General features: G+C 33.8%; 1 protein-coding gene across 7 annotated transcripts; it reads left to right on the forward strand.

Moving 5' to 3' along the window:
* The first annotated feature begins 590 nt into the window (after nt 1–590).
* Nucleotides 591–8,305, forward strand: LOC105773348 (CBL-interacting serine/threonine-protein kinase 24). 7 transcript variants are annotated; one of them, XR_008196794.1, is made up of 15 exons: nt 592–798; nt 1,114–1,321; nt 2,506–2,568; nt 2,652–2,723; nt 2,867–2,974; nt 3,071–3,145; nt 3,229–3,285; nt 4,271–4,396; nt 4,809–4,898; nt 5,452–5,571; nt 5,784–5,903; nt 6,313–6,429; nt 6,949–7,030; nt 7,138–7,212; nt 7,870–7,907. XR_008196794.1 is itself a non-coding variant. In XM_012595132.2 (15 exons), the coding sequence occupies exons 2-15, from the start codon at nt 1,157–1,159 to the stop codon at nt 7,966–7,968; spliced, it is 1,344 nt and encodes a 447-aa protein (XP_012450586.1). In that variant the 5' UTR covers nt 593–798; nt 1,114–1,156; the 3' UTR covers nt 7,969–8,305. The 7 variants fall into 7 exon arrangements, 5 of the variants coding, with proteins under 5 accessions (XP_052488374.1, XP_012450586.1, XP_012450589.1 ...); XR_008196793.1 differs by having other exon boundaries at nt 7,873–7,907; XM_012595132.2 differs by having other exon boundaries at nt 593–798; nt 6,974–7,030; nt 7,870–8,305.
* Nucleotides 8,306–23,579: the final 15,274 nt, after the last annotated feature.

The raw sequence follows: 23,579 nt of genomic DNA on the forward strand, positions 1-23,579 counted from the left end.
AACTAAAGAAAATAATTAAAATAAAAAAACTCAAAAATCTTAAAGCTCACACAATAAAAGAAAACCTAAAAAATCATAATTCATTTTTAAAATTATAAAAAATAAAATTATAATTATGCAAAACTTCAAAAGAAAAATAAAAATTTTGTGTTTGGAATTTTAGGTTTTAAAAAAATTAAAATTTAATGAAACTTTTGAGAATTTTATGGTATTTTTTATTAAAAGAAATTCAAAGTTGCTTAAAAATACAAAACTTTTTCATAAAAAGCAAAAGAATTAGAAAAAACCCATAAAATTCTTAAAAGTTTTGAATAAAATTCTAAAATTTTCTAAAAGCTTAAATTCTAAACAAATGAATTTTTAAAATTTATGAAATTTAATATTTTAAAGTTTCTCATAATTATAATTTTTAAAAGTATATATATATTGAAATTTGTAAATAGATTTTTTAGTTTTATTTTTATGATTTTATATTTTATGGGATTCTCTTTACTCTTTTGACTTGTGGTAGCGTGTAATTAATTGATTTAAAATTTTTAACAGAAAATCAAATTGGGGTAATGAGCTATAAAGAAAAAGAAGGGGCGAAAGTACGGGTAGGAAAGGAATAGTTTAGCTATAGCACAGCGGCCAAAAAATTATTAAGCAAAAAAATAATAAAAAGAGCTTTTGGTTTATCTTTGCTTTACCTGGTTTGATGAACCATCAATTTACTGCCAAAGCTAACGCGAAGCCCTCGTCGAAGCTCCGGCTATCTTCATTTTCTTCTTCATTTGAAGGCGAAAAGTTTTCTTGGCGGTAAGTTTTTCTCCCGAATATTCGTCTAATTATTGGCAACTTCTCTTCTAGGTTTGCCTTGTTTTAGTATATTTTAATTCATTCTCTATTTACGGTTTATTTTTCTCTCTTCAAATTTCTTGTTTTTCTCAGTAAACTTATAAACTTGCGATTAGTTTTTTTTTTCTTTCCCCTCAAGTTTCTCAGCAGCCAAACAGAGATTGCCTACAATTTTTAGTAATAATTATTAAATTTATTAGTCTAATTTGTGTGGTGTAGTCAACGCAGCATGGAGAGTAAGCTCTCAAATTTTAATTTTCTCTTTTTTGGGTTCAGGTGTTTCTTTTTCTTTTTGGTATGAGATGATCGTTGAATAACGATGAGGAAGAAAACAAGAACAGTAGGAAAGTATGAGGTTGGGCGAACAATTGGGCAAGGAACATTCGCCAAAGTTAAATTTGCGCGGAATTCAGTCACTGGAGAGAGCGTGGCCTTGAAAGTTTTGCCCAAAGCCACCATTCTTAAGCACAGAATGGTTGATCAGGTGTTCATTTAATTCTTTTTTTTTTTAAGAAAAAACAAAGGCAGACCCTGTAACGGCCTTTGACTTTAGAATTTGTAGTTCTTACTCAATGCTAAGTAGGTGGAAATCATTATTCTCTTATCTTGTTCAAAGTTACTGAATTCACTGTTTAAAAAAAGCTCTATTAATGCCTTTGCCTTTTGATTGTTTGGTTGAAAAATCATGTTTGGCCTATTTTGCGTGCTCTGCTTGACTTATGGTTGGTATTTGGTAAGATTAGTGCTGGTATTATAAGTTATCCTTGAGAAAGCTCTGTTGTGTAGAATTTAAGTAGCAAGTTCACCACAAAGTCTAACGGAAAATTCTCTGAAGTGAATGGTGATTATAATGATTTTCAAGTCAGCATGAGCCCTCTGATTCTTGGATGTTAACTGCGTGAGGAAGTAATTTATGTTGAAGTTTCACTTAATGGTACTTCCACATTGGAAGAGCATAATTTGCTGCAACTTATAGAATGGGTATTTGAAGTCCTCTATTCTTGATTACAACAATATCTTTATATTCATGCAGTTTATAGTTTTCCGTATCCAGAGAAATACCTTGCTTTCTTCCAATTGCTTTTATTTTTTATAATGTCTTCTACTCTAGTGTCTGTTACAGTCCTTGCCATTTCTCAATGTACTTTCTTTTTGGTCCCTTGGACCTGTTCGAAGGACACTGTTTTAACACAAGATTGTTAATGAAATTCTTAGCTGGGGAGGATGCTAGTTGAGGGACAATCTTAGCATCTATTTTTATGTTGGTTTTTGAATTTATTTAGTGAAAAACTAGATCACATCACTTGTCTGAAATCAAGTAACTAAAGATTTCTGGAGACCATCTTTTCCTTTTAAAATTTGATAGTCTAATATAAATCCAACATCATATTGTTATACACTGCAAGTGTTCAGGTCTAGAGAAACCTGCTGCATGCTGCATATCTGGGGGTACATGTATAGTTGAATTCATACTTCCTTGGTCTTTCAAATCTAATCCTAAGGATTTTTAACCCTTTAGCAGCATAATATTTGAGAGCTACTGGAGCTGTGAAATTGTCCTAACTTTTTGCTTACTACCTTATTTATGAATATCTTCATCTATGGTTACTATGGTAATTAGTTGACTAACCCTTCCTCGGGCTGTTTTCTTTTTCCCATTGGCTTCAGATTAAAAGAGAGATATCGATAATGAAGATTGTTAGACATCCTAACATAGTTAGGTTGCATGAGGTATATGTATACATTCAATTATGTACATCATCCATTGATATTCCTGTTTAAATTGTTGAAAGTTACCTTGTATTGTTTTCTAGGTTTTGGCAAGTAGGACAAAAATATATATTATTCTTGAGTTTATAAGTGGAGGAGAACTCTTTGATAAAATTGTAAGGCATCTCCTATCTCTCAAGTATTTGCAGATTATTTATTTGAACTTTTTCTCCATAATAATTTATTTTTGCCTTTTCTCTTTTTTTGGTTGGTTTTCCCTCTAAGAAAAACATTTATCTCCTTTTAACTCTTTCTTTAGGTTCACTGTGGAAGACTTCCTGAGAATGAATGTAGGCGATACTTTCAACAGCTTATTGACGCTGTTGCTCATTGTCACAGTAAGGGTGTATACCACAGAGACCTAAAGGTGCTATGTTATGATTCAACATCTTTGAACAGCACTGATTTCATGATTCCATCTTTAATCCTGACTAACTTTTTCTTTTCCTCTATAATTTTATAGCCTGAAAATCTTCTTCTTGACTCCTATGGAGATTTGAAGGTTTCTGACTTTGGGCTGAGTGCATTGCTACAGCAAGTGAGTATATTGACTTCTAGTTAGGTACTAAACAGCAGAGAGCTTTTACTTATAATTATTCCTTTTCTCTCTCTGCACATTAGCAGGGGGCCGGACTTCTCCACACGACATGTGGAACCCCGAATTATGTTGCACCTGAGGTACATTCCTTCAAGCAACTTGAAGATCATGCAGCAAGTTTGTCTTATATTCTACCATGCTTTGCAACTGTTTTGAATTCCAAAACATAGGTCAAATTAATTTTTGTCTACTCCGGCCTCTTACATTCTGAACTACTGGGAATTGGAAATTGCTTGCATTGATTTTATCCTCTACAGTAGGTTTTTCTAAGTCAATGCCACTAAATAATGTCACAAATTCTGAATTAAATGCCAACACAATTGCCAATAGTCTTGTCATGTACAAGACAAGTAGAAGCCAATTTACCCAAGTCATATATGTCTCCTCAGATTTAATCCTGAAAGTCCTCTTACATGTGCGTCTGCAACTGTTTTAACAACTGATCATCTACTTTGTTGCTTTTTTTCTCCATCAAATACCTATCCATTCATTGGTCAACTATGCCTTTTATAAGTTATCTCAAGTGCTGAGTCAATAAAGATATAGAAATCAGCATCACATTACAAGTGCTACAGCTGGGCAGAGACTAAATAAGATCCTAAAATACTGTAATCCTTAGTTTATGATGTTTTCTGGGAATTTTTCCTTTATTTTTTGGCTGAAGTGGGGAGAGGGGGAGGGGGTTGATTCAAATGCCTAGGGTAGCAGGGATGTTACTGCTGAATTCAATTAAAGAATGGCAACCAAGGAAACTTGGGTAAGGCTTTCAGGCTTTTTCTTGATAAGCACTTGCCTAATAAGTTCTTCTCTCTTAATGCCTTTCTATATTTTACCTTCCTCATAATTTCTTAACTATCTTTGGCGGTGATAGTTGACTTTTTTCTTTGTCATTTTGTCACTTAACTATTCTGGTAGTTTCTTAGTTGCTTAGAGGCTAGAGTTAGTTATGGATGTAAATTGTAATCAATTTTATGTTTAAACCTGCATCAGTGCATTAAAAGACATGCTTAATTTTAGGTTTTTTTTATGTAGTTGAAGTACTGAAGGTAAACCACTGCTCTTCAGGTGCTCAGCTACCAGGGTTATGATGGTGCAGCTGCTGATATATGGTCCTGCGGAGTCATTCTCTTTTTTATTATGGCTGGATATCTCCCATTTTACGAGATAGACATACCAACACTGTACAAAAAGGTTAGATAACATCAATGTTTCATGATTGACAATTAATATATTATTAATTTGCAAACTGCTCATTCTTTACGAGTGAATAATTTTCCAACATATGCAGACACTGACTGCTATTGAGCTGTTTGTTTACAGTTATGCTGCAAGGTGCCTTAGGTTCCTATTTTGTAGCTTCTTATGTTATAATTTTCTTTGGCAGACTTGTGTCCTGTGCTGAAACTGAAATTCATGCCTTTGCATAAATAACAATGGAGACTGCAAACCCAAGTATTTAAAATTTGTCACTCTTGTAAACCCTTCCCATTAATATGTCTTGCTTAGCGGAACCACCTTTGTTGAACTTAATGCGTACATGTAAGCATTTAGTAAGTGCATTGATATAACTGTGAAACTAACTGTTTCTCTGTTCAACGTGCAGATTAGTGCCGGTCAATTTTCTTCTCCATTTTGGTTTTCTCCAGAAGCAAATTCATTAATAAAGAAGATCCTTGATCCCAATCCTAAAACTGTTGAGTATATTCAGCTTACTTTTTGAGTTCTAAGCTTTGTCATTTGGATGACATCAATATACATCATAGAATTGCATTATCCTGTATCTCCATGTCCATGACTACCAATCTTTTTGAAAGCCTAAACTACTAAATGTATTGGCTTTGACTTCTGATTAGAGTGCTTTAGTACCTATACTCTGGGGTCTGGTGGATGCATAGCATATTGAAGAATCCAACAATCAGGATTCAGGATCCTCCAGAAAAAAATCACTGAGCTTCCATGATCAAATGGATAGACCAAGGACTTTTTTTTTTATCATGAAATGTCCTTTTTATAAAAATCAGATAGTTCAGGCATTAGAATCAAAGAATGAAATTTCATTACATCTGGTCTTAATAAAGCTTATTTCTAAAAAGCTCCCTCATTTCACTTTGTGACTATTTTTCTCAAACTCATCGATATGATGGTAGGCACTAGTTGGACTGATCAAGGTGAATGATACAATGTTAAGTCTTGTTCTTATGCTTGTTTCTCCATAATTTCTCCAATTGGTTCCCCTATTACTGCAGCGTATACAAATTGAGGGAATTAAAAAGCATCCCTGGTTTAAGAAGAATTACTTGCCTGTGAAACCTAGTGACGAAGAAGTAAATTTGGATGATGTACGTGCAGTTTTTGATGACATTGAGGTGAGGAACTTTTCATTTGTTTCATTGTTCATCTCCTTGACTAACAGATCTTCTGATGCCAGCTTTACAGAATTTTCATTTTTGTTATGCGTCCATTAAGGGATATTAGAGTTCAGCATGTTAAACAAAGCCTGATTCCTTGAGAGCCTGGTTCTCTGGATTTTTATTCTCTCTATATTTATCTTTGCTGAATAATCAGTATTATTTTACAGGACCAGTATGTTTCTGAGCAGTCTGTAGCCAAAGAGGGAGGCCCCTTGATGATGAATGCATTTGAGATGATCACACTATCACAGGGCTTGAACCTGTCATCATTGTTTGACAGGCAACAGGTAGAGCAATACAAGTCAGTGTTTTCTGTAGCCATATAAAATTGCTTCCTTGTTTCCTAATTTGTCATTCAACTGTTCATATTGTTGTGGTTTCAGAAGTTAGCATTACTAAAATTTGATCTCTTGTGTCATTTTACTTCACTCCAATGCATCTCTCTTTTGATTATGGTTTATTGGTTGGTTGTAGCTGATATGGTTGCTGCAAGTTATTCTTGCTTAAAATATGAAAAGCGTATAGAGTTGCTATATCTTGCGTTCAGTCAATGAGAATGGGTAGATGTGGTTGAACATATCATCTCATTTTAATCGATGCTTCTCTGTGATGTTTGCCGATAATTTACATTGAGAGAATGAGATGTTTATACCAATTTAGTGCTTGTGTACAAGTTATTGACCAAGGCTTTGGCAGGATTACGTAAAACGGCAAACTCGCTTTGTATCTCGCAAACCACCAAGAGATATAATCTCAAGTGTTGAAGCTGTTGCGGAATCAATGGGTCTCAAGGTTCATACAAGAAATTACAAGGTATGACTTGTAAACATATCTTCATTGACAAATTGCAGGTTACTGTTCCATAGAGTTATGCTTTAGAGACTTTTCCACAAAATGAAGTAATTTTATCTTTTTATGTAAAAAGTTCTCCCCATTTTATCATTTTCTTCTCTTCCAAAGAAGACAAAAAGGGGCATGCTAACATGATAGTAAGAAACCCTTGAAATGGCTCCTCTATAGCAGACACTTATCCAATATTGATTTTGATTACTTCTCAAAGACACTCTCAGAGGTAATTCTTTTAATTTAGACCAGAGGCTTAAGATGTGCATTCATGCATAATGTATTCATTCACTTTTCCTAATAATAGTATGTATGGGAAAGGTTTAATGAGGAATGACAGTGTCTAGGTTAACTAAATGTCTCTCAATTGCTAGCAATGCAAGTAATAATTGGGGTCACTCTGTTGTTTGATTGGGAGATCGTGTTTGATATTGCTAAAGACATCTGCGCCAGTTATACTATATTAATATTATTTCGTTTTCCTTTAAGTTTGTTCTAATTCTTCTGACCTCAGACAAGACTTGAGCGAATATCTGCAAATAAGGTTGGGGAATTCGCAGTTGTCCTGGAGGTAAATGCATAGAAATTTTCTATCATTTGGTAATCAATATATTTTTACATTGACTGGTGAATTGTAATATGACATGTTTTGAAGTTAGTTTTACAAATCTTATATAGGTTTTTGAAGTTGCACCATCCCTGTTCATGACAGATGTTAGAAAAGCAGCTGGAGATACCCTTGAATATCACAAGGTTGGTTATATGTGTCTTGATTCTCATATTTTAGACACCTTTATGCTAAACTTGTATTGTCATGGTGTTATTCTTAGTTTTCTCTAACCTCCACATTGATTATTGGTTACATGCAACACAAATTGAAACTAAATTAAAGATAGAACGGAGATTTCTTGTTATTCTAACAAGTATGCACTAATGTTTTCGGTGTTGCTTAGTTGGTTCTCTGAAAGCTACAATTCAACCATTTTTGGCTTGTTATTCTAACAAGGAATTAAGTTTTCACTATGCTCTTGTAGCTAAATATGTGCATTTTTGCCTTCTTAATTGTCTTTCCTTTTGGTTCCAACTTGTACCTTGCACCATTTATGCAAAGTGCTATTGATCTTCTTTGCATGAGACTAAAACATCTCTTTTCTAACCTTTCTCTAGTTGTTTTATTCACTAATGGCAAACTTCTTATTGGGGATTAGTTTCTAGTATTATTTCTCTAGTTTCTATCGCATGATACAGTATGCAAATGCCTAGTCTTGTTTCTTAGCTGCCATTCTATGGCCTGGCTTTATAGTTTTGAATTCTAATGCTGTTAGCTCGTCCATGTTTGATATCTGAGTCTGACTAAGTTTTCTATGAGTGCCTATCAGCACTGTTTGATATACTAATGTTTCCTTGTAGCAGTTCTACAAGAATTTCTGCACTAAACTGGAAAATATCATCTGGAAACCTACAGAGGATGTTGCAAATCCGAGTGTTCTTAGATCATTGACTTGCTGACACTTTTCAATAAGATCGGCCGAAGGAAGCTATTCTCTGCTAAAGCTTCACCAATAAAATTGTGTCAGCTGTATTTGTATCATGTGCCGGGTTTATGGACCATGGATTCCTTGCTTGCAAGATGCAGGATCAAGAGAATTTGTTAACTCATGTTAATATATAGATTTTGTCCTCTTCTCTTCTTCCTTTGCCCTTCCCATAGAAGGACCCATGTCTTTTAGATCTTTTTGTGCCAAAGGATAGCCTGTTAATGCCATAAGAAAAATTCAACTGCAACAATAATTATTTTGTTTAAAGCTCTATCTTCAGGCCAAAAATAGAGTCTTTGTGTTCTTCACTCGGATTTTCAGTTTTCACTGTTGATTAATATCAACGGCGCTTCACTGTTTGTCAAAGCCAACAATACTGCCTATACACAAAAAGTATGCTGGTTTCTTCTTAGTAATCTAAGACTTCTTAAACTTTTTAAGTCAATCATATATCATGCTAGTTTGCTACCCATACGATGCATAGATAAATTTTATTCATTTAAATATATAGTATTAATTTAGTTCAAATATAAATCATAATTTTATTTTTTTATAATTAAGATGTACGTGAACTGAAAATTAGAAATTTATCAAAAATATTTAAAGTTTGAGAATGGTTCTAAATATAATTTAAATATCATTTAATAAAATTCCATTCATATGTTTAGTTATATACATGGAATAACTATTTTAAAATTATAATTAAAAAAAACAATAATTATCATTTTTTTAATCAATCTTTTAAGATGAGGTTTGAAAGCTTTAATTATAGGCACTAAATACCAACAAGTGTTAGTAATGGTATGGCAATGGCATATTACACTCAAAGAAAAAACATGGGTCAAACTTTTGAGACAGCATTGTTGGGGGGATAACCACGAACTTCAAATATAAACTGTAAAACAGACATGAAAAATACAAAAAAAAAACCTATAGGCACTAAATACAAAAATTGAATATCTATTTTTTCTATTTAAGTATATATAAATATAAATACTTTAAAAATTACACAAAAATATACATGCTATAAGAAAGTTGAAATTAAAAAAGTTTGTAAATTGAAGCTCAACTCATAAATGCTTAACTCAATATATATATATATATATATATTTTTTTTTGGAGACATCAAAATATATTACTTTTGTACCAATTTAATAGTAAATTTGTGTTGTTCCCAAATTTGACCATATCTTTTATCTCTACCACCTAATTTCTTTCTTTTGAAAAGATGTAACCTCTAATTTAATGCCTAAAAATAAGTAGAGAAATGCTAGAGTAGATAATGAACATATAATAAGAAAATAGTTTTAAATATAAAAGTAAAACATGCACATAATCAAACTATATATAGTTGAATTGGATACTTTTATTTTTAAAGTTCTAATATATTTTTAATTTTTAATTATTAAATAGAAAAAGTAGATAATGAAATTTAATTTTAATTAAAATTTAATAATTTAAATGTATGCTTTTAAATATTTAATTATTGGATAATTATTTTTATAATAACTATTCAGAAAAGTAATAATGATATTTATAATATATTCAATGAGTTATTAGATATATTGAAGAGAATAAAAAGAAAAAAAATATAAAACATTTATTAGTTTAAATTTGAAATAGTCAAATTAACTCTATTTAGTCTTATTAGTAGCTATATATATATATATATATATATATATATGTATGTATTATTATATTATTATACAAATTTGTTTTTCATTTTGAGAAAGAAAATGAATTATTTCACATTCATATTAAGATTATATGGGTAAATAACTTTTCTAAGTAAAACCCAAAGTTAATTATAAAGACTACGATACTCCTATTAACTCCTAATAGTTCTCAAATGAATTAGTTTTATATGGTAAAAGTATCACAAAATTTCTTTTACTATATTTTGGTTTACATTTTAGTCTCTCTACTAAAAATAGGCAAATTACTTTCTACACTTTAGATGAGTGAGAAAAATAACTCTTCAATTAAAATTTGGTGTTTATAAAAATTTTGGGTACCGCCTTCTTATCCTTTCTCCGAGCTTCCTTGAATGCCCTTTTCTCTTCATTTATCAAAATCACTTCAACAGTTTCGTTTTTGAGCTTGACATATCTTTCTTTAACAATGTCCCAACAATCTTGAGAGTTGAGTAAAACCTTTATTTGAATGCTTCAATTATCATAGTTATCTTGGTTAATTTTGAGATTTGTGGTTGAATTGTATTTATTATCATGAGATGGATATGAACATGGTTCTGATACAACTTGTTGGAAACATAAGTAACACTTAAAAGTCGAAATAATTTTATTACTCCAAAAAAATAACTCAAATTTTTATATATTTTTATTACTAGCCATAGCTAGTATTGCTCTCTACACTCTCACCCACTTATGCTTCTTTCGCTTTTGCTTACTTATGTACATGATGCCTATTTATAGCCTTACTTAAACTGACTTAGTAGGCTGGTAGCAAGTTTATCGATACATGATAAGCTATAGCCTTACTTAAACCGACTTAGTAGGCTGGTAGCAAGTTTTTGAAGCTTCCAGCAAATCCATGCTTATCGATACATGATAAGCTCCATCGTTTTACTTCTATTTTATTCTTATCTATTTTTTTGAATCTTCAAGAACATTGCGGACTTTCAAGTCATGCTTAGCTGACCTTGAAAGTTAGTTGACTTCTAACAATACTGGGTTGCACCAAGACCTTGAGAAGAGAGGAACTATAAGATCCACCACCAGAACTATGTTGGGGCCTGAGTTGCATGAACAACAATAGGTAGCTTGAGTGCTTCAGTTTGTTGTCTCGTCTCAATATCAACAAGAATAGAGACCACACCTTGCAGTGGAAACGACTCTTTGATGGCAATGATCACAGCCATAAATGGATTATACTCAGATGGAAGGCTATTGAGAATGGTGGTTATGTGTTCCACCTTAGAAATCTGCTACCACAAGCAACCTGTTGGTGTTTAAGGCAGTAGCAAGCTTCTTTGTTCTTGCTTGAACAACAAACTTCGTGGCTTAGAGAAGAAGCAAAAGCAAAAAGAAAATTTGCAAGTGGAAAAACAGAAAAGAAAAGAGATAGTTTGATCTAAAACAAGCTGAATATTTTCATTAACAACACTGATAAGGCATTAAGCCATTACATATATCAGTCAACTTGTAAAGCAAACAAGTTATCATCTAATCAACTACTTAACACCACTAATTTACATTGAAACTTGAAAATTAACTTGCACATGTTGCTTTACTGATTTTTTCAGTCAATCAACATCAAAATTACATCAAAAAATTTACCTACTATGTTCAAAATGAACTAGATTACAAAAGGATTAAAACAATTAAATGTAACAAGTAAAACAACAACTTTAAGCTTTAGTTGCTGCACAGCAAGGCTCGACTGCTTGCTGACCCTTCTTGTGCATGGCCATCTTTGAAGTTCAGCTTGTTGCATAGGAAATAACTTTAACACTCCTCCTTAGTTTCCATGCTTGTGACACCTAGCTGCTTCCTAAGTTTTAGAAACCTTGACACATTAAGTGCCTTGGTAAAAATGTCTGCAACTTGCTCCTCAGAATTACAATGAACCAGCTCGATTTCATGAGCTTGCTCCATCTCCCTTATAACATGTAGCTTGATATTGAAGTGCTTTGTTCTGCCATGGAAGATAGGATTCTTTGCAATTGCAATAGCAGATTTGTTATCACAGTAAATCTCTGTTGCTTCTCCTTGGTTTTGATTTAAATCAGCTAAGATTTTTCTAAGCTATATGGCTTGATTTACAGCAGCTGCAGCAGCAACATATTCAGCTTCTGCTGTTGATTGTGCCACCAGGTTTTGCTTCTTAGAGCTCCAGCAAAACATTCCTGAGCCAAGACTAAAAGCATATCCAGATGTGCTCCTCATATCATCACATGAACCAGCCCAGTCACTATCAACATAGCCTGTTAACTTCATGCTTTCAGCCCTTTTAAACAACACACCATGACCAACGGTGCCTTTGATATACCTCAGCACTCTTTTAGCTGCTTGAAAGTGCTGATCATTGCAGCAGTTCATGAATCTAGATAGCACACTAACAACAAACATAATATCGGGCCTTGTTACAGTCAAATACAGTAGGCTACCAATGAGGCTCTTGTACATTGTTTCACAAACTAACTCACCACTTCCCTGTCTCGATAGCTTCATACCAACAGCCATTGGTGTACTTGTTGGCTTATAGTTTTTCATGGAAAACTTGTCCAGAACCTTCATAGCAAAAGAACTGTGACTGAGAAGGATTCATTTTGCAGTCTGTTTTACCTTCATTCCAAGAAAATAATTCATATTTCCCAAATCTGACATTTCTAACACCTTCATCATTTCGAAGTCAAGCAGCATATTTCTGTCTCCTCCTGTTACCAATAGATCATCAACATAAAGGGACAAAATGAGCTGTGTTTCATATTGATTCCTCTTGACATACAGTGTTAGTTCATTGACACTTCTCTCGAATTCTAAACTGAGCAAGTAGGAGTCAATTCGAGCATACCAGGCTCTAGGAGCTTGCTTCAGGCCATACAAGGCCTTTTTTAACCTGTACACCATGTGCTCTTTGCCAGGTACTTCAAATCCTTGAGGTTGATCAACATAAATATCCTCCTCCAGTAAGCCATTGAGGATTGTTGACTTTACATCTAGCTGATGAATGGTCCACTGGTTTTGAGCAGCCAGAGCAACTATCATCCTGACTGTGTCAAGCCTGGCTACTGGTGCAAAAGTTTCCAAGTAGTCTAGGCCATACCTCTGACTGAAACCTTTGACAACAAACCTGGCTTTTAGCTTGTTTAGACTGCCATTAGCATTTTGCTTTGCTCGATAGACCCATTTTACTCCAATGGTCTTCTTTCTAGCAGGCTTATCAACCAGCTCCCATGTCTGATTCTTCTGAATCATGTTGATTTCATCAACCACAGTCTGCTTCCAGCCTTCATCTGCCTCAGCTTCTTCAAAATTGATAGGTTCAGCTATAGCAACTTGTGCTCTTTCATAAATTTCATCCAAGGGCCTTGTGCCTCTGATAGACACATCATCAATGTCCATTTCAAAAACAAGCTACTCAGGTTCAGTCTGTTCAGACATTAGCTCTTCTAAAATAGCTTCTGGCTCATTTTTCTCCCAGTTCCAGCATGTCTTTTCATCAAAAATCACATCTCTGCTCACTTCAATTTTGTTTGTCAAGGGATCCAAGATACTGTAACCTTTCTTGACTGAACTATAGCCCACTAGGATACCTGGCTGAGCCCTCTTTGATAGCTTATCTCTCTTTACTGCTGGTATTTATGCATAGCACAGGCAACCAAACACTTTCAGATGTGCCAAGGAAGGCTTGAATCTAAACTAGGCTTTAAAAGGTGTCTTGTGAGCAAGTGCCTTAGTTGGAAGTCTATTCTGAAGGTAAATAGTAGTGTTTACTGCCTCAGCCCACATGGTTTTGGGTAATTTCTTCTCAAACAGCTGACATCTGACCATATCCATAACACTCCTGTTTTTACTTTCACTGACCCCATTCTGCTGAGGTGTGTACACATTTGTTAGCTGGTGCTTGATGCTAGCATCATTGCAAATGGCTTGAAACTGAGCTGAAGTGTACTCAGTTCTATTGTCTGATCTTACTGACTTCAACTTGCAACCTATTTCTGTTTCAGCTGCAACTTTAAACTTCATAAACACTTGAGCTACCTCAGACTTGTGTTTCATGAAGAAAATCCAGCAATATCTTGTAAAATCATCAATAAAAAGGATGAAGTACCTGTTTTTGTTGAGTGATTAAGTCCCCACACACATCAGTGTGCACGAGTTGCAGTCTTTCTGTGGCTCTCCATGCTGTGTTTGTAGGAAATGGTAGTCTTGCCTATTTTCCCAGTTGGCATACTTCACAAACTTCATCATTTTCCACTGAGCTGGTGAAATTTTCAGCCAGACCTTCACTGACCATTTGAGCCATCGATTTGAAGTTGGCATGTCCATGCCTTTGATGCTAGAGCTTGGAATCATCAGCAGAGATTGTGTAGGCTGACTTTGAGTCACTTGGCCAATTAACCTCAAAGCATTTGTCAGTCATAGTGACTATCATGAGGCTTGATCCACTTGGATCAGCAATTTGACACTGCTTGCCCTTGAACACAACTGAGTAACCTTTCTCGAGCAGTTGAGCTATGCTGAGAAGGTTTCTGTCAATCTCAGGCACCAATAGCACTTTCAAGATGACTTTGTTGCCTGTGGTGGGAGTGCATATCAACACATCCCTCTTTCCTTTAGCCTTTATGATCTGACCATTTCCAACCTTGATTTTGGTTTTGCATCTTCTGTCCAAGGTTTTGAACAAGGATGCATCTGGTGACATGTGGTTAGTGCAGCCACTGTCCAATAGCCAGCCTTTTAAACACTTCTTTTCAGCAACTAAGCAGGAAACAACAAAAACTTGCTCTTCTTGGTCACTGCTATCTTCAGCCACTCGAGCTTCAGCCTTTGGCTGCTGAAATTGGTTCTGCCTTGGTTTGTTTCTGTTTTTACAAACCTTTTCAACATGGCCTTTCTTCTTGCAATATTGGCATAGTGCATCTGGTCTACACCAACATCTTTCCTCTAGATGACCAGCCCTTTTACAATGCCTACAGGGTTGGCCACTGCTTCTTGCAGCATCAGGCTTAGGCCTGTTTTTCCAGATCTTTTTTCCTTTATGAGCATTGGTGCTTGAGGCCTCTCTAGTTTTGGCTTGAAAATCCTTTTCCTGATGGTTTTCAGCCCTGCTAGCTCTTCTTTGTTCCTGAGCATAGAAAGTGTTAATGTAACAGCCCAATTTTGACCTTAATCGGACAGAGTGGTTTCGGGACCATGAATTCGAGTCAGAAAAATATTTTTATAATGTTTTTAATGTCTATTGCAGTTTAAGTTATATGTGTGAAAATTTCGTGTGAAAATTTGATAGTTTGAAGGCTCAATTTGATAAAAAGGGCTTAATCGCGTAAAATAAAAGTTTAGAGGTTAAAATTTTAAAAGTACTCAAATGAGGTTGTCTTTTAAAGTGGAAGGAGTTGAATAGTAATTAGTCATAAACTATTTAGTGGGTGGCATATTACATTACTAACCTTAGTATATATGTTTTATAAATTAATAATAATAAGGTTAATTTGGTCCGTTAACAAATTAAGGTTTATAATTAAAATAAAGTCAAAATTTGTGTCATTCATCTTCTCCAAAGCTGAAACTAAGCTAAGAATAACTCAACCATGGCCTTTAGGGTTTCGGCAATTGCTTGGTTTAATTGAGGTATATTTTGGTCCCAATTTTTGATGATTTTTATGTTTTTGTGATCGTTGTTTCGTGTATTATTTAGCCCATGTTTTAATTTTAGAATTTGATAGTGATTTTGAGTTTTACCATTGATGAATGCTTGAGCTTTTGTTAGTTTTTGATGAAATATGAAAGATAGGTGAAAGATTAATATGTTTTGTATTTGAATTTTTGGTGAAATCGAATATTTAGAGTTAAATTGTGAAATTAAATTTTTGAGGGACTAAAATGTGAAATAAATGAAATGTGAGGACTTGTATGAACAATAGGTACATTCGGCCCTTGTATGGTGTGAACAAATTTTGTGTATATTGTGTTTTATCCAATAGGGACTAAATTGTAAAAAGTGTAAATGTTAGGGGAAAAAAGGTAATTTACCCATTTATGTGTTTTTGGATTAAATTGAATGTAATTATATTTAAACTAGCTTATTTTGAATATAATTAGATCAAGAACCGAAGAAATCGGAGTTGGATCGGGGAAAAACTAAAGTTGTCGATTAATCGTCTGGTTTCGACTTTTCACCGTCCGAGGTAAGTCTACTAGCTACTAAATGGAACTAAATTAGTATATATATGTGTGAATGAATCTATATTGAATTATTGTTGATTTATAATCAAATATACTTTGGTTGAATAGACTTGAAATATGTATAGTATTTGTGTGTAAGCTATATTCGGCTATAAGGATATATGTTTATGTAAGTTTTGATAATAAATATAATAAAGAATAGTACATAGATATATGTATATACATTGTTTACATATTTCAATATATATATATTTATATGTTTATGACTTATTTGAAAGTAGTTGGTGATATGGGGATTATAAATGCAAAATAAGTTTCGAAAATAAGTATATGTACAATTATGTATAATTTTAAGTTTGATTAAAGGTATGTATATTGTATATGCATAAGAAATTTGAATGGGTGTTTCTATATGAATTGATGCATATATGTTTACATTCGAATAGGTATTTAATATAATTCAATGTTAAGTGTTAAGTATATATTTAAATATATGCATATATGGATAGCATCAAACGTATACTTATATATGTGTTTAGTTAGGTTCGAATAAGTGTATTTAGGTATGTAAATTTTGTATTAAATTTAGTTAAGTAGTAATGTATATGAATATATGTGTGCATACAATTTACAAATGCTTGAATTGAATTGAAGATAGGATTTTATAAACTCTCTTATGTTTGAATATGATCTTTTACAATTATGTGATTACTTTAAAGAATTACTTGAGGAGTATTTCGTATATGTGAAATTGAAATTTTCAGGTTTAAAACCTAGCAGGCTTAAGGCCGGTGAAGTTATTTGGACTTTATGTTTAGCAGGCTTTGTGCCGGTGAAATAATTCGGACTTTAAGTCTAGCAAGCTAATTGCCAGTGAATTGAATCAGGTTTAAAAAAGAAAAAAAAACCTAGCAGGCTAGTTTCTGGTGAATATGTCTAAAATGTGTGAGTTGTACAGACTCAAGTATTTGAAGGAGTTTGCACTTTTATTTAACCTAAGTAGTTGACAAATTTATGTATATATCTATGCACTTGTTAAATGTAATTGAAAGGTATATACATGTTAATATATGTGTTTTTGGCATAAGAAATTGAAGAAATATACTTATGCGCATATGGGAACATAAATATGTTTGGTTATTTATTTGCAAGTAATTGTTAATCAATAAAGCATTCGATTATTTATGTTTAAGTATGAGTTAGGTTAAAATCTATGATTAATATACAAATATGCGTGATGGGTTATGAAATGTGATTAATATATTCATATTTATATTTGAGTATATGTATAGGTAAGTACACATATACCTTTAGTTATATGTTTATGTTAAATACATTGCACCTATTCAATCTTTATTTTTGTTAAGCATATGAATATATATATGCATTTCAGTATATATATAATTATTAGTTTCTATGAGCCCAGTGATTTGTAATTTGACAAGTAAAGATGTGTTCTATTATATTAGATTGATATTTAAATGTATATGTATAAATACAAATGTATATTCGATTTTAATAGTTATTGAATATATACGTATATAAATAAGCATTCGGTTATACAGTTGATGTGTATATATATTTGATTCTAAGTATTACATAATAGGATATGTGAAGGTTGCAATGTATATTTATGGAATCAGAAATTATTTAATATTGATGTAATATTTAATTATTATATTTTTTGGTATGTTATAGACTTAATTACTAAGCTATAAAAGCTTACTTTATTTGTTTATGTCTTTTTGTTTTATAGTTTAAAAAAATCAAGCTTCAAGCTATGGGACTGTCAGCAAGTTCATCACCCTATCTGTTGTTTTGGTATTTAAAATGTTTAAATTCTAACTATAGCATGTACAGACTAGATAAATGAGTTGTGAGTCGTGTTTTGTAATAGAGTAAGTGATTATAATATATATATGAAAATGGTTTATTTCCTTACGGATTTGCTAGTTTGTAATGTCTTTACTAGTTGGATTATAATGTCTTTGTTTATTAAAAATGGTTAGAAGAGAAGTTTAACATTTTACATATTTAATATTAGACTAAGTTTATTATATTTAAATAATATATAATGTATATGTATTGATTTTGAGATGGTTGTGTTTTGTTCAATAATGCCTCGTAACCCTAATTCGACGACGGATACGGGTTAGGGGTGTTACAGTTAATCAGCTCAGTCAAAGAGATACTAGCAAGATCTCTTGAGTCCTCTAGAGAGTATATCTTTGCTTCATATCTCTCAGGCAAAGTGGAGAGAACTTTCTCCACTATTCTTGCCTCATCAAAGTGCTCACCAAGGAGCCTTATGCTGTTGACCACTGCCATGATTCTATCTGCATACTGCTTCACTGTTTCTTCTTGCCTCATCCTCAAGTTCTCAAAATCTCTCCTTAAATTCAACAGCTGCTATTGCCTTGTCCTCTCTGTGCCTTGAAACTCCTCCTTGAGCTTATCCCAAGCCTGTTTTGGAGTTTCACAGGCCATAATTCTGGTGAAGATGACATCTGACACACAATTCTGAATGCAGGACATGGCTTTGTGCCTCTTGGTCCTCTCATCAGCATGTTGTCTGATCTGAGCTACTGTGGGATTGGCCCTCAATGGTGCTAGCTCAGCATTTGTGTTAACAACTTCCCACAGATCAATGACCTGCAGGTAAGTCTTCATCTTAACCAGCCATATGTGAAAACTTTCACCATTGAAAACTGGTGGTGCAGTTGGTGAAAAGCCTGATGAAGCCATGGTTTCTGATGTTGAACTACAATAGGTCCTCTAAGAATACAACTCTAAATACCAATTGTTGGTGTTTAAGGCAGTAGCAAGCTTCTTTGTTCTTGCTTGAACAGCAAGCCTCGTGGCTTAGAGAAGAAGTAAAAGCAGAAACAAAATTTGCAAGTGGAAAAACAGAAAAGAAAAGAGATAGTTTGATCTAAAACAAGCTGAATATTTTCATTAACAACACTGATAAGGCATTAAGCCATTACATATATCAGTCAACTTGTAAAGCAAACAAGTTATCACCTAATCAACTACCTAACACCACTAATTTACATTGAAACTTGAAAATTAACTTGCACGTGTTGCTTTGCTGATTTTTTTAGTCAATCAACATCAAAATTACATCAAAACATTTACCTACTAAGTTCAAAATGAACTAGATTACAAAAGGATTAAAACAACTAAATGTAACAAGTAAAACAGTAACTTTAAGCTTCAGCTGCTGCACAGCAAGGCTCGACTGCTTGCTGACCCTTCTTGTGCATGGCCATCTTTGAAGTTCAGCTTATTTCATGGGAACTAACTTCAACACGACCTAAGTGTCACATTGATTCTTGAAACAAACTTTCTCAGAACCAAATTTCTTTTGCGCATTGCCCTTAGTTTGCTATGAAGGCTCACGATTTTGTTGTAGATAGAGTTGAAAAAGCCTCATCAGTGTACTCTAAATAGCTTTAGAGGTGTTAGATGCAGCCAATTGGGATAAAATATGAGGACTTACTGTCAACAATAACCAGGATGCTAAAGCGCAGTCTTGCTGAATATAATTTGCGTATGCCTTATTTCCCACTTTTTCCCCATCAACATTTGGCACTATTTTTGCCGAAACAATAATAGAATCATCAAGATAGCCTTCGCACCATGATTAAGACTACTTGCTTCCACAACAGAAAATTCCCTTCATCAAGACTGCCATTCACTCGTATGTTGTGTTAGAAATTGCCATCCATGCAACAACTCTCTCACTTGATGAGATGGAAAAGTGCAAGTCAAAGTGGTAGATAGTCCAAATACAAGCCAAAATGGTGGACAAATAGTCTAGAGTGCAAGTCAAGATGGCGGATAGTCCAAATGTAAGCCAAACTGGCGGACAATCTAACTACGAACTATCCCAAAACTTTTGATACAAGCCAACAAGTTGTCAATTTGTTTAAAAAAGTTGTCAGATTATTTTATTTAGCTTTAATTTGATAGGTTAATGTAATCGGTGCTTATTAGACAGAAATCAACCAATGAGTGATCCCATGTGCCTAAACATGCCAACTTGTCAAGTTGCAGTTGGTAAAATTTTCCTATTTAAGTGTATACTTTGTATGTAAACATATGATTTGGAATGAAAAAAAACTAGTCAATTTTGATTGCTAAAATTGATCTATCCATCTTTTCTTTCTTAAATAAAAAACCAACAACTTGTATCTTGAGTCAGTCATCTTTGAGGGCCTTTAATTTGTTAAGAAAGAAAGAACAACCCTTGTCTTGTTATTTTTTGCTAAAATGTCTTTAGCTAGTTTTACACCTCCTCTACCACCAGTCTTTAATGGTGAAAACTACCATATTTGGATAAGCAACATACATACAAGCTTATGACTTATGGGAGGTTGTGAATGCGGATGTAGAGCCACCACCGTTGAGAGCCAACTCGAAAATAACACAGATTAGGTAGCATAGTGATGATCGTGCTAAAAAATTCAAGGTAATTTCATGTGTTCAGAATGATGTTTTTGATGTAATTTTCACTAGAATTATGGTCTGTGAGACTCTAAAACAAGCTTGGGATAAGCTAAATGAAGAGTTTCAAGGTACAGACAAGACAAGGCAGCAACAAATTATCAACTTGAGGAGGGATTTTGAGAACCTGAAGAAGAAGGAGTCCAAAACTGTTAAACAGTACTCTGACAGAATCATTTCCTTTGTAAACAACATAAGGTTGCTTGGAAATCAGTTTCTTGATAGCAGGGTAGTTGAGAAGTAATCACTACACTTCCTGTGAGGTAAGAATACAAAATAACCTCTCTTGAAGATTCGAGAGGCCTATCTGTAATCTCTCTATCGAAGTTTATAAATTCCCTGTACGCTAAAAAAATGGAGAATTGCAAGGCAGGAGGAGCATGTTGAGGGAGCCTTTCAAGCAAGAAATATGGAAGGCTCAAGCTCCTCAAATAATAGAGGAAAGAAAGTTTGCACAGACAAGACAGAGAAAAGTTAGAGAGATGATGGCAAGGAGAAAATTCCACTATGCTCTCACTGCAAAAAGACCACTTATTAGGAAAGGTATTGCTGGTTCAGACCAGGCATTCAATGCAGAAGTTGTAAACAATTTGGCCATATAGAGAGGGTATGCAAGGATAAGGGGCAACAACAACAACAATAGCAGCAGAACCATATTCAAGCTCAGACTGTTGATGAAAGACAAGCTCAAGAGGAGCATATGTTTACTTCCTCTTACTCTATATCAAGAAGCAGAGTTGCAAAATGTTGGTTGATAGATAGTGGATGCTCCAACCATGACCTCAGATGAAGGCATCTTTAAAAAGATTGACAGAAGTTGCATTTCAAAAGTCAGAAATGGAAATAACCAATTTATTGAGGCTAAAGGCAAAGGTGATGTGTTGATCAATACGCCATCAGGTACTAAAGTAATTTCAGATATTATTTTAGTGCCTGAAATAGATCATAATCTCCTTAGTATTCATCAACTGCTTGAGAGAAATTATAATGTTGTGTTTAAAGATACTTGTTGCACTATATTAGACTTCCTGGGACAAGAAGTTGTTACAGTCTCAATGAATGATAGAAGTTTTGTGTTGAACTGGAACTTGGTAACCTCAAGAGCCTATACCATTTCAGTGGATAAATCACATATTTGGCACAAAAGACAAGGACATGTGCACTATAAGTCCCTTAGTCAGCTGTGCAAGTCAGACTTGGTTGAAAAGATGGCCAAAGTTGAAGATGAAACTAAAGATAAAGGCTTTGATGATCTTCTTGTTAAAGGCACTAGGCTTATTGTTGAAGCTTATCATAGATGTGACTTAGAAGTATTGGAGCCTGCACATTTTGAAAAAGTTGTATGAGAAACCAAATCGATGTCTGGAACATGAAGGCCAAGGAGGAGTGTTAGAAATTGGCAATCCATGCAACAACTCTCTCACTTGACGAGATGCAAAAGTGCAAGTCAAAGTGGCAGACAATCCAAAGTACAAGCCAAGGTGGCGGACAATCTAAGTGAAAGCCAAAGTGGCGGACAGTCTAACTGCGAACTGTCCAAAACTTTTGATACAAGTCAAAGTTGTCAACTTGTTTAAAAAGCTGTCAAATTATTTTATTTATCTTTAATTTGATAGGTTAATGTAATCGGTGCTGGCTATACAGAAATCAACCAATGAGTGATCCCATGTACCTAGACATGCCAACTTGTCAAGTAGTAGTTGATAAAATTTTCCTATTTAAGTGTATACTTTGTATGTAAACATATGATTTGGAATAAATAAATAAATAAAGCAGTCAATTTTGATTGCTAAAATTGATCTGTCCATCTTTTCTTTCTTAGATAAAAAACCAACATGGTGGTGAATGCCAGTTCACCTTTAACGTAACAACGAATTCAATGGCCATGAAGCTAGAATTAGGAAGAATAAGCACCATTCGAAGGATTACAGCACACAAACAAGAAGCTTGGATTCCATGATGAACTATCACAAAAACAATAAGAATCAACGAAAATCAAGAACAAAGTAATAAGAAAGAAACTGATCTCATTATGAATAAATCAAGCTCAAAACTTACTAATAACAATTACTTTAACCTATTTATAGTCAGCAATAGACTAAAGTCGGTGGAAACCAAGTGATAACAGCCCAATAGCCTAACTAATTAACAACCCAAGCAACTAACAGTAATTGCATTGACTGGAGTTTCGACCTTGTGCTACGTGTTGATATCATCAACAGTGATTGGCTAACTGGGATGTTGCATCAATAGTTTTTATTATGGGTTAGGTTTTTGGTTTGTTTAATGTCAAGGTTTTGTTAATTTAGAAATTCAATTAATTGAATATTTTATTTGGGAAGGGATTGGATTTTTTATTTTGTAAAATCAGTTAGATTGGATTGTGTTATTTTGTTTAAATGTAATGGGTTGGGTTTGGGTATAGGAATGGGCATTGGGCTAAAACAAAGTTACGATATGGTGTTGTTGATATTTTTTAAAAAAGTTTCGAGTTTGTAAAATTTATTTTTTGGAGAATTTTTAGATTTATGAATAGCTTAGAGGTAACTCTTTTAAAGTTTCAATCACTTGAGTAAAAGAGATCACACAAAGATCAAACTCTTTTATTTATTAATTATCTCATATTAATTTAATTATTATTTATCATATCACTTCACTCATGATTATTTTTTTATGACACATGATACAAAATATGGTTTGCCTTAAAAGAAAAGTTGGCAGAGGAAAGGCTTCAACTGCAATCCCTAACCTCAAAGACTAATTTAATAAAACAAAATTTTGGCACAGGATACCGAAACTAAGGGTGGGTTTGGATGGGCGGTGAGTTTATCCGCGGTTAGTGTAAAAACAGCGGTGGCGGTGAGATTAGATACTGTAGCGTGAAACAAAAAGTAAACTAAACGCACCGCACCCAATCACCCATCCAAACCCACCCTAAACCGAGAAAAGCATCAATCACAAATAGAATGGTGAATGCGGTTTGGGAGGGAACCTAAAATGATGTTCATCTTGAACACTTGACATAAAGTTAGGGTGGGTTTAGATGGGCAATTGGGTGCGGTGTGGTGCGTTTAGTTTACTTTTTGTCTCACACTACAGTATCACTACAATATCTAATCTTGCCGCCACCGCTATTTTTACACTAACCACAGATAAACGCACCGCCCATCCAAATTCACTCTTAAAGCACTTGATCACTTAA

This window comes from Gossypium raimondii, chromosome 6 (genome assembly GCF_025698545.1).
Source record: "Gossypium raimondii isolate GPD5lz chromosome 6, ASM2569854v1, whole genome shotgun sequence".
In the NCBI taxonomy this organism is placed as follows: Eukaryota; Viridiplantae; Streptophyta; class Magnoliopsida; order Malvales; family Malvaceae; genus Gossypium; species Gossypium raimondii.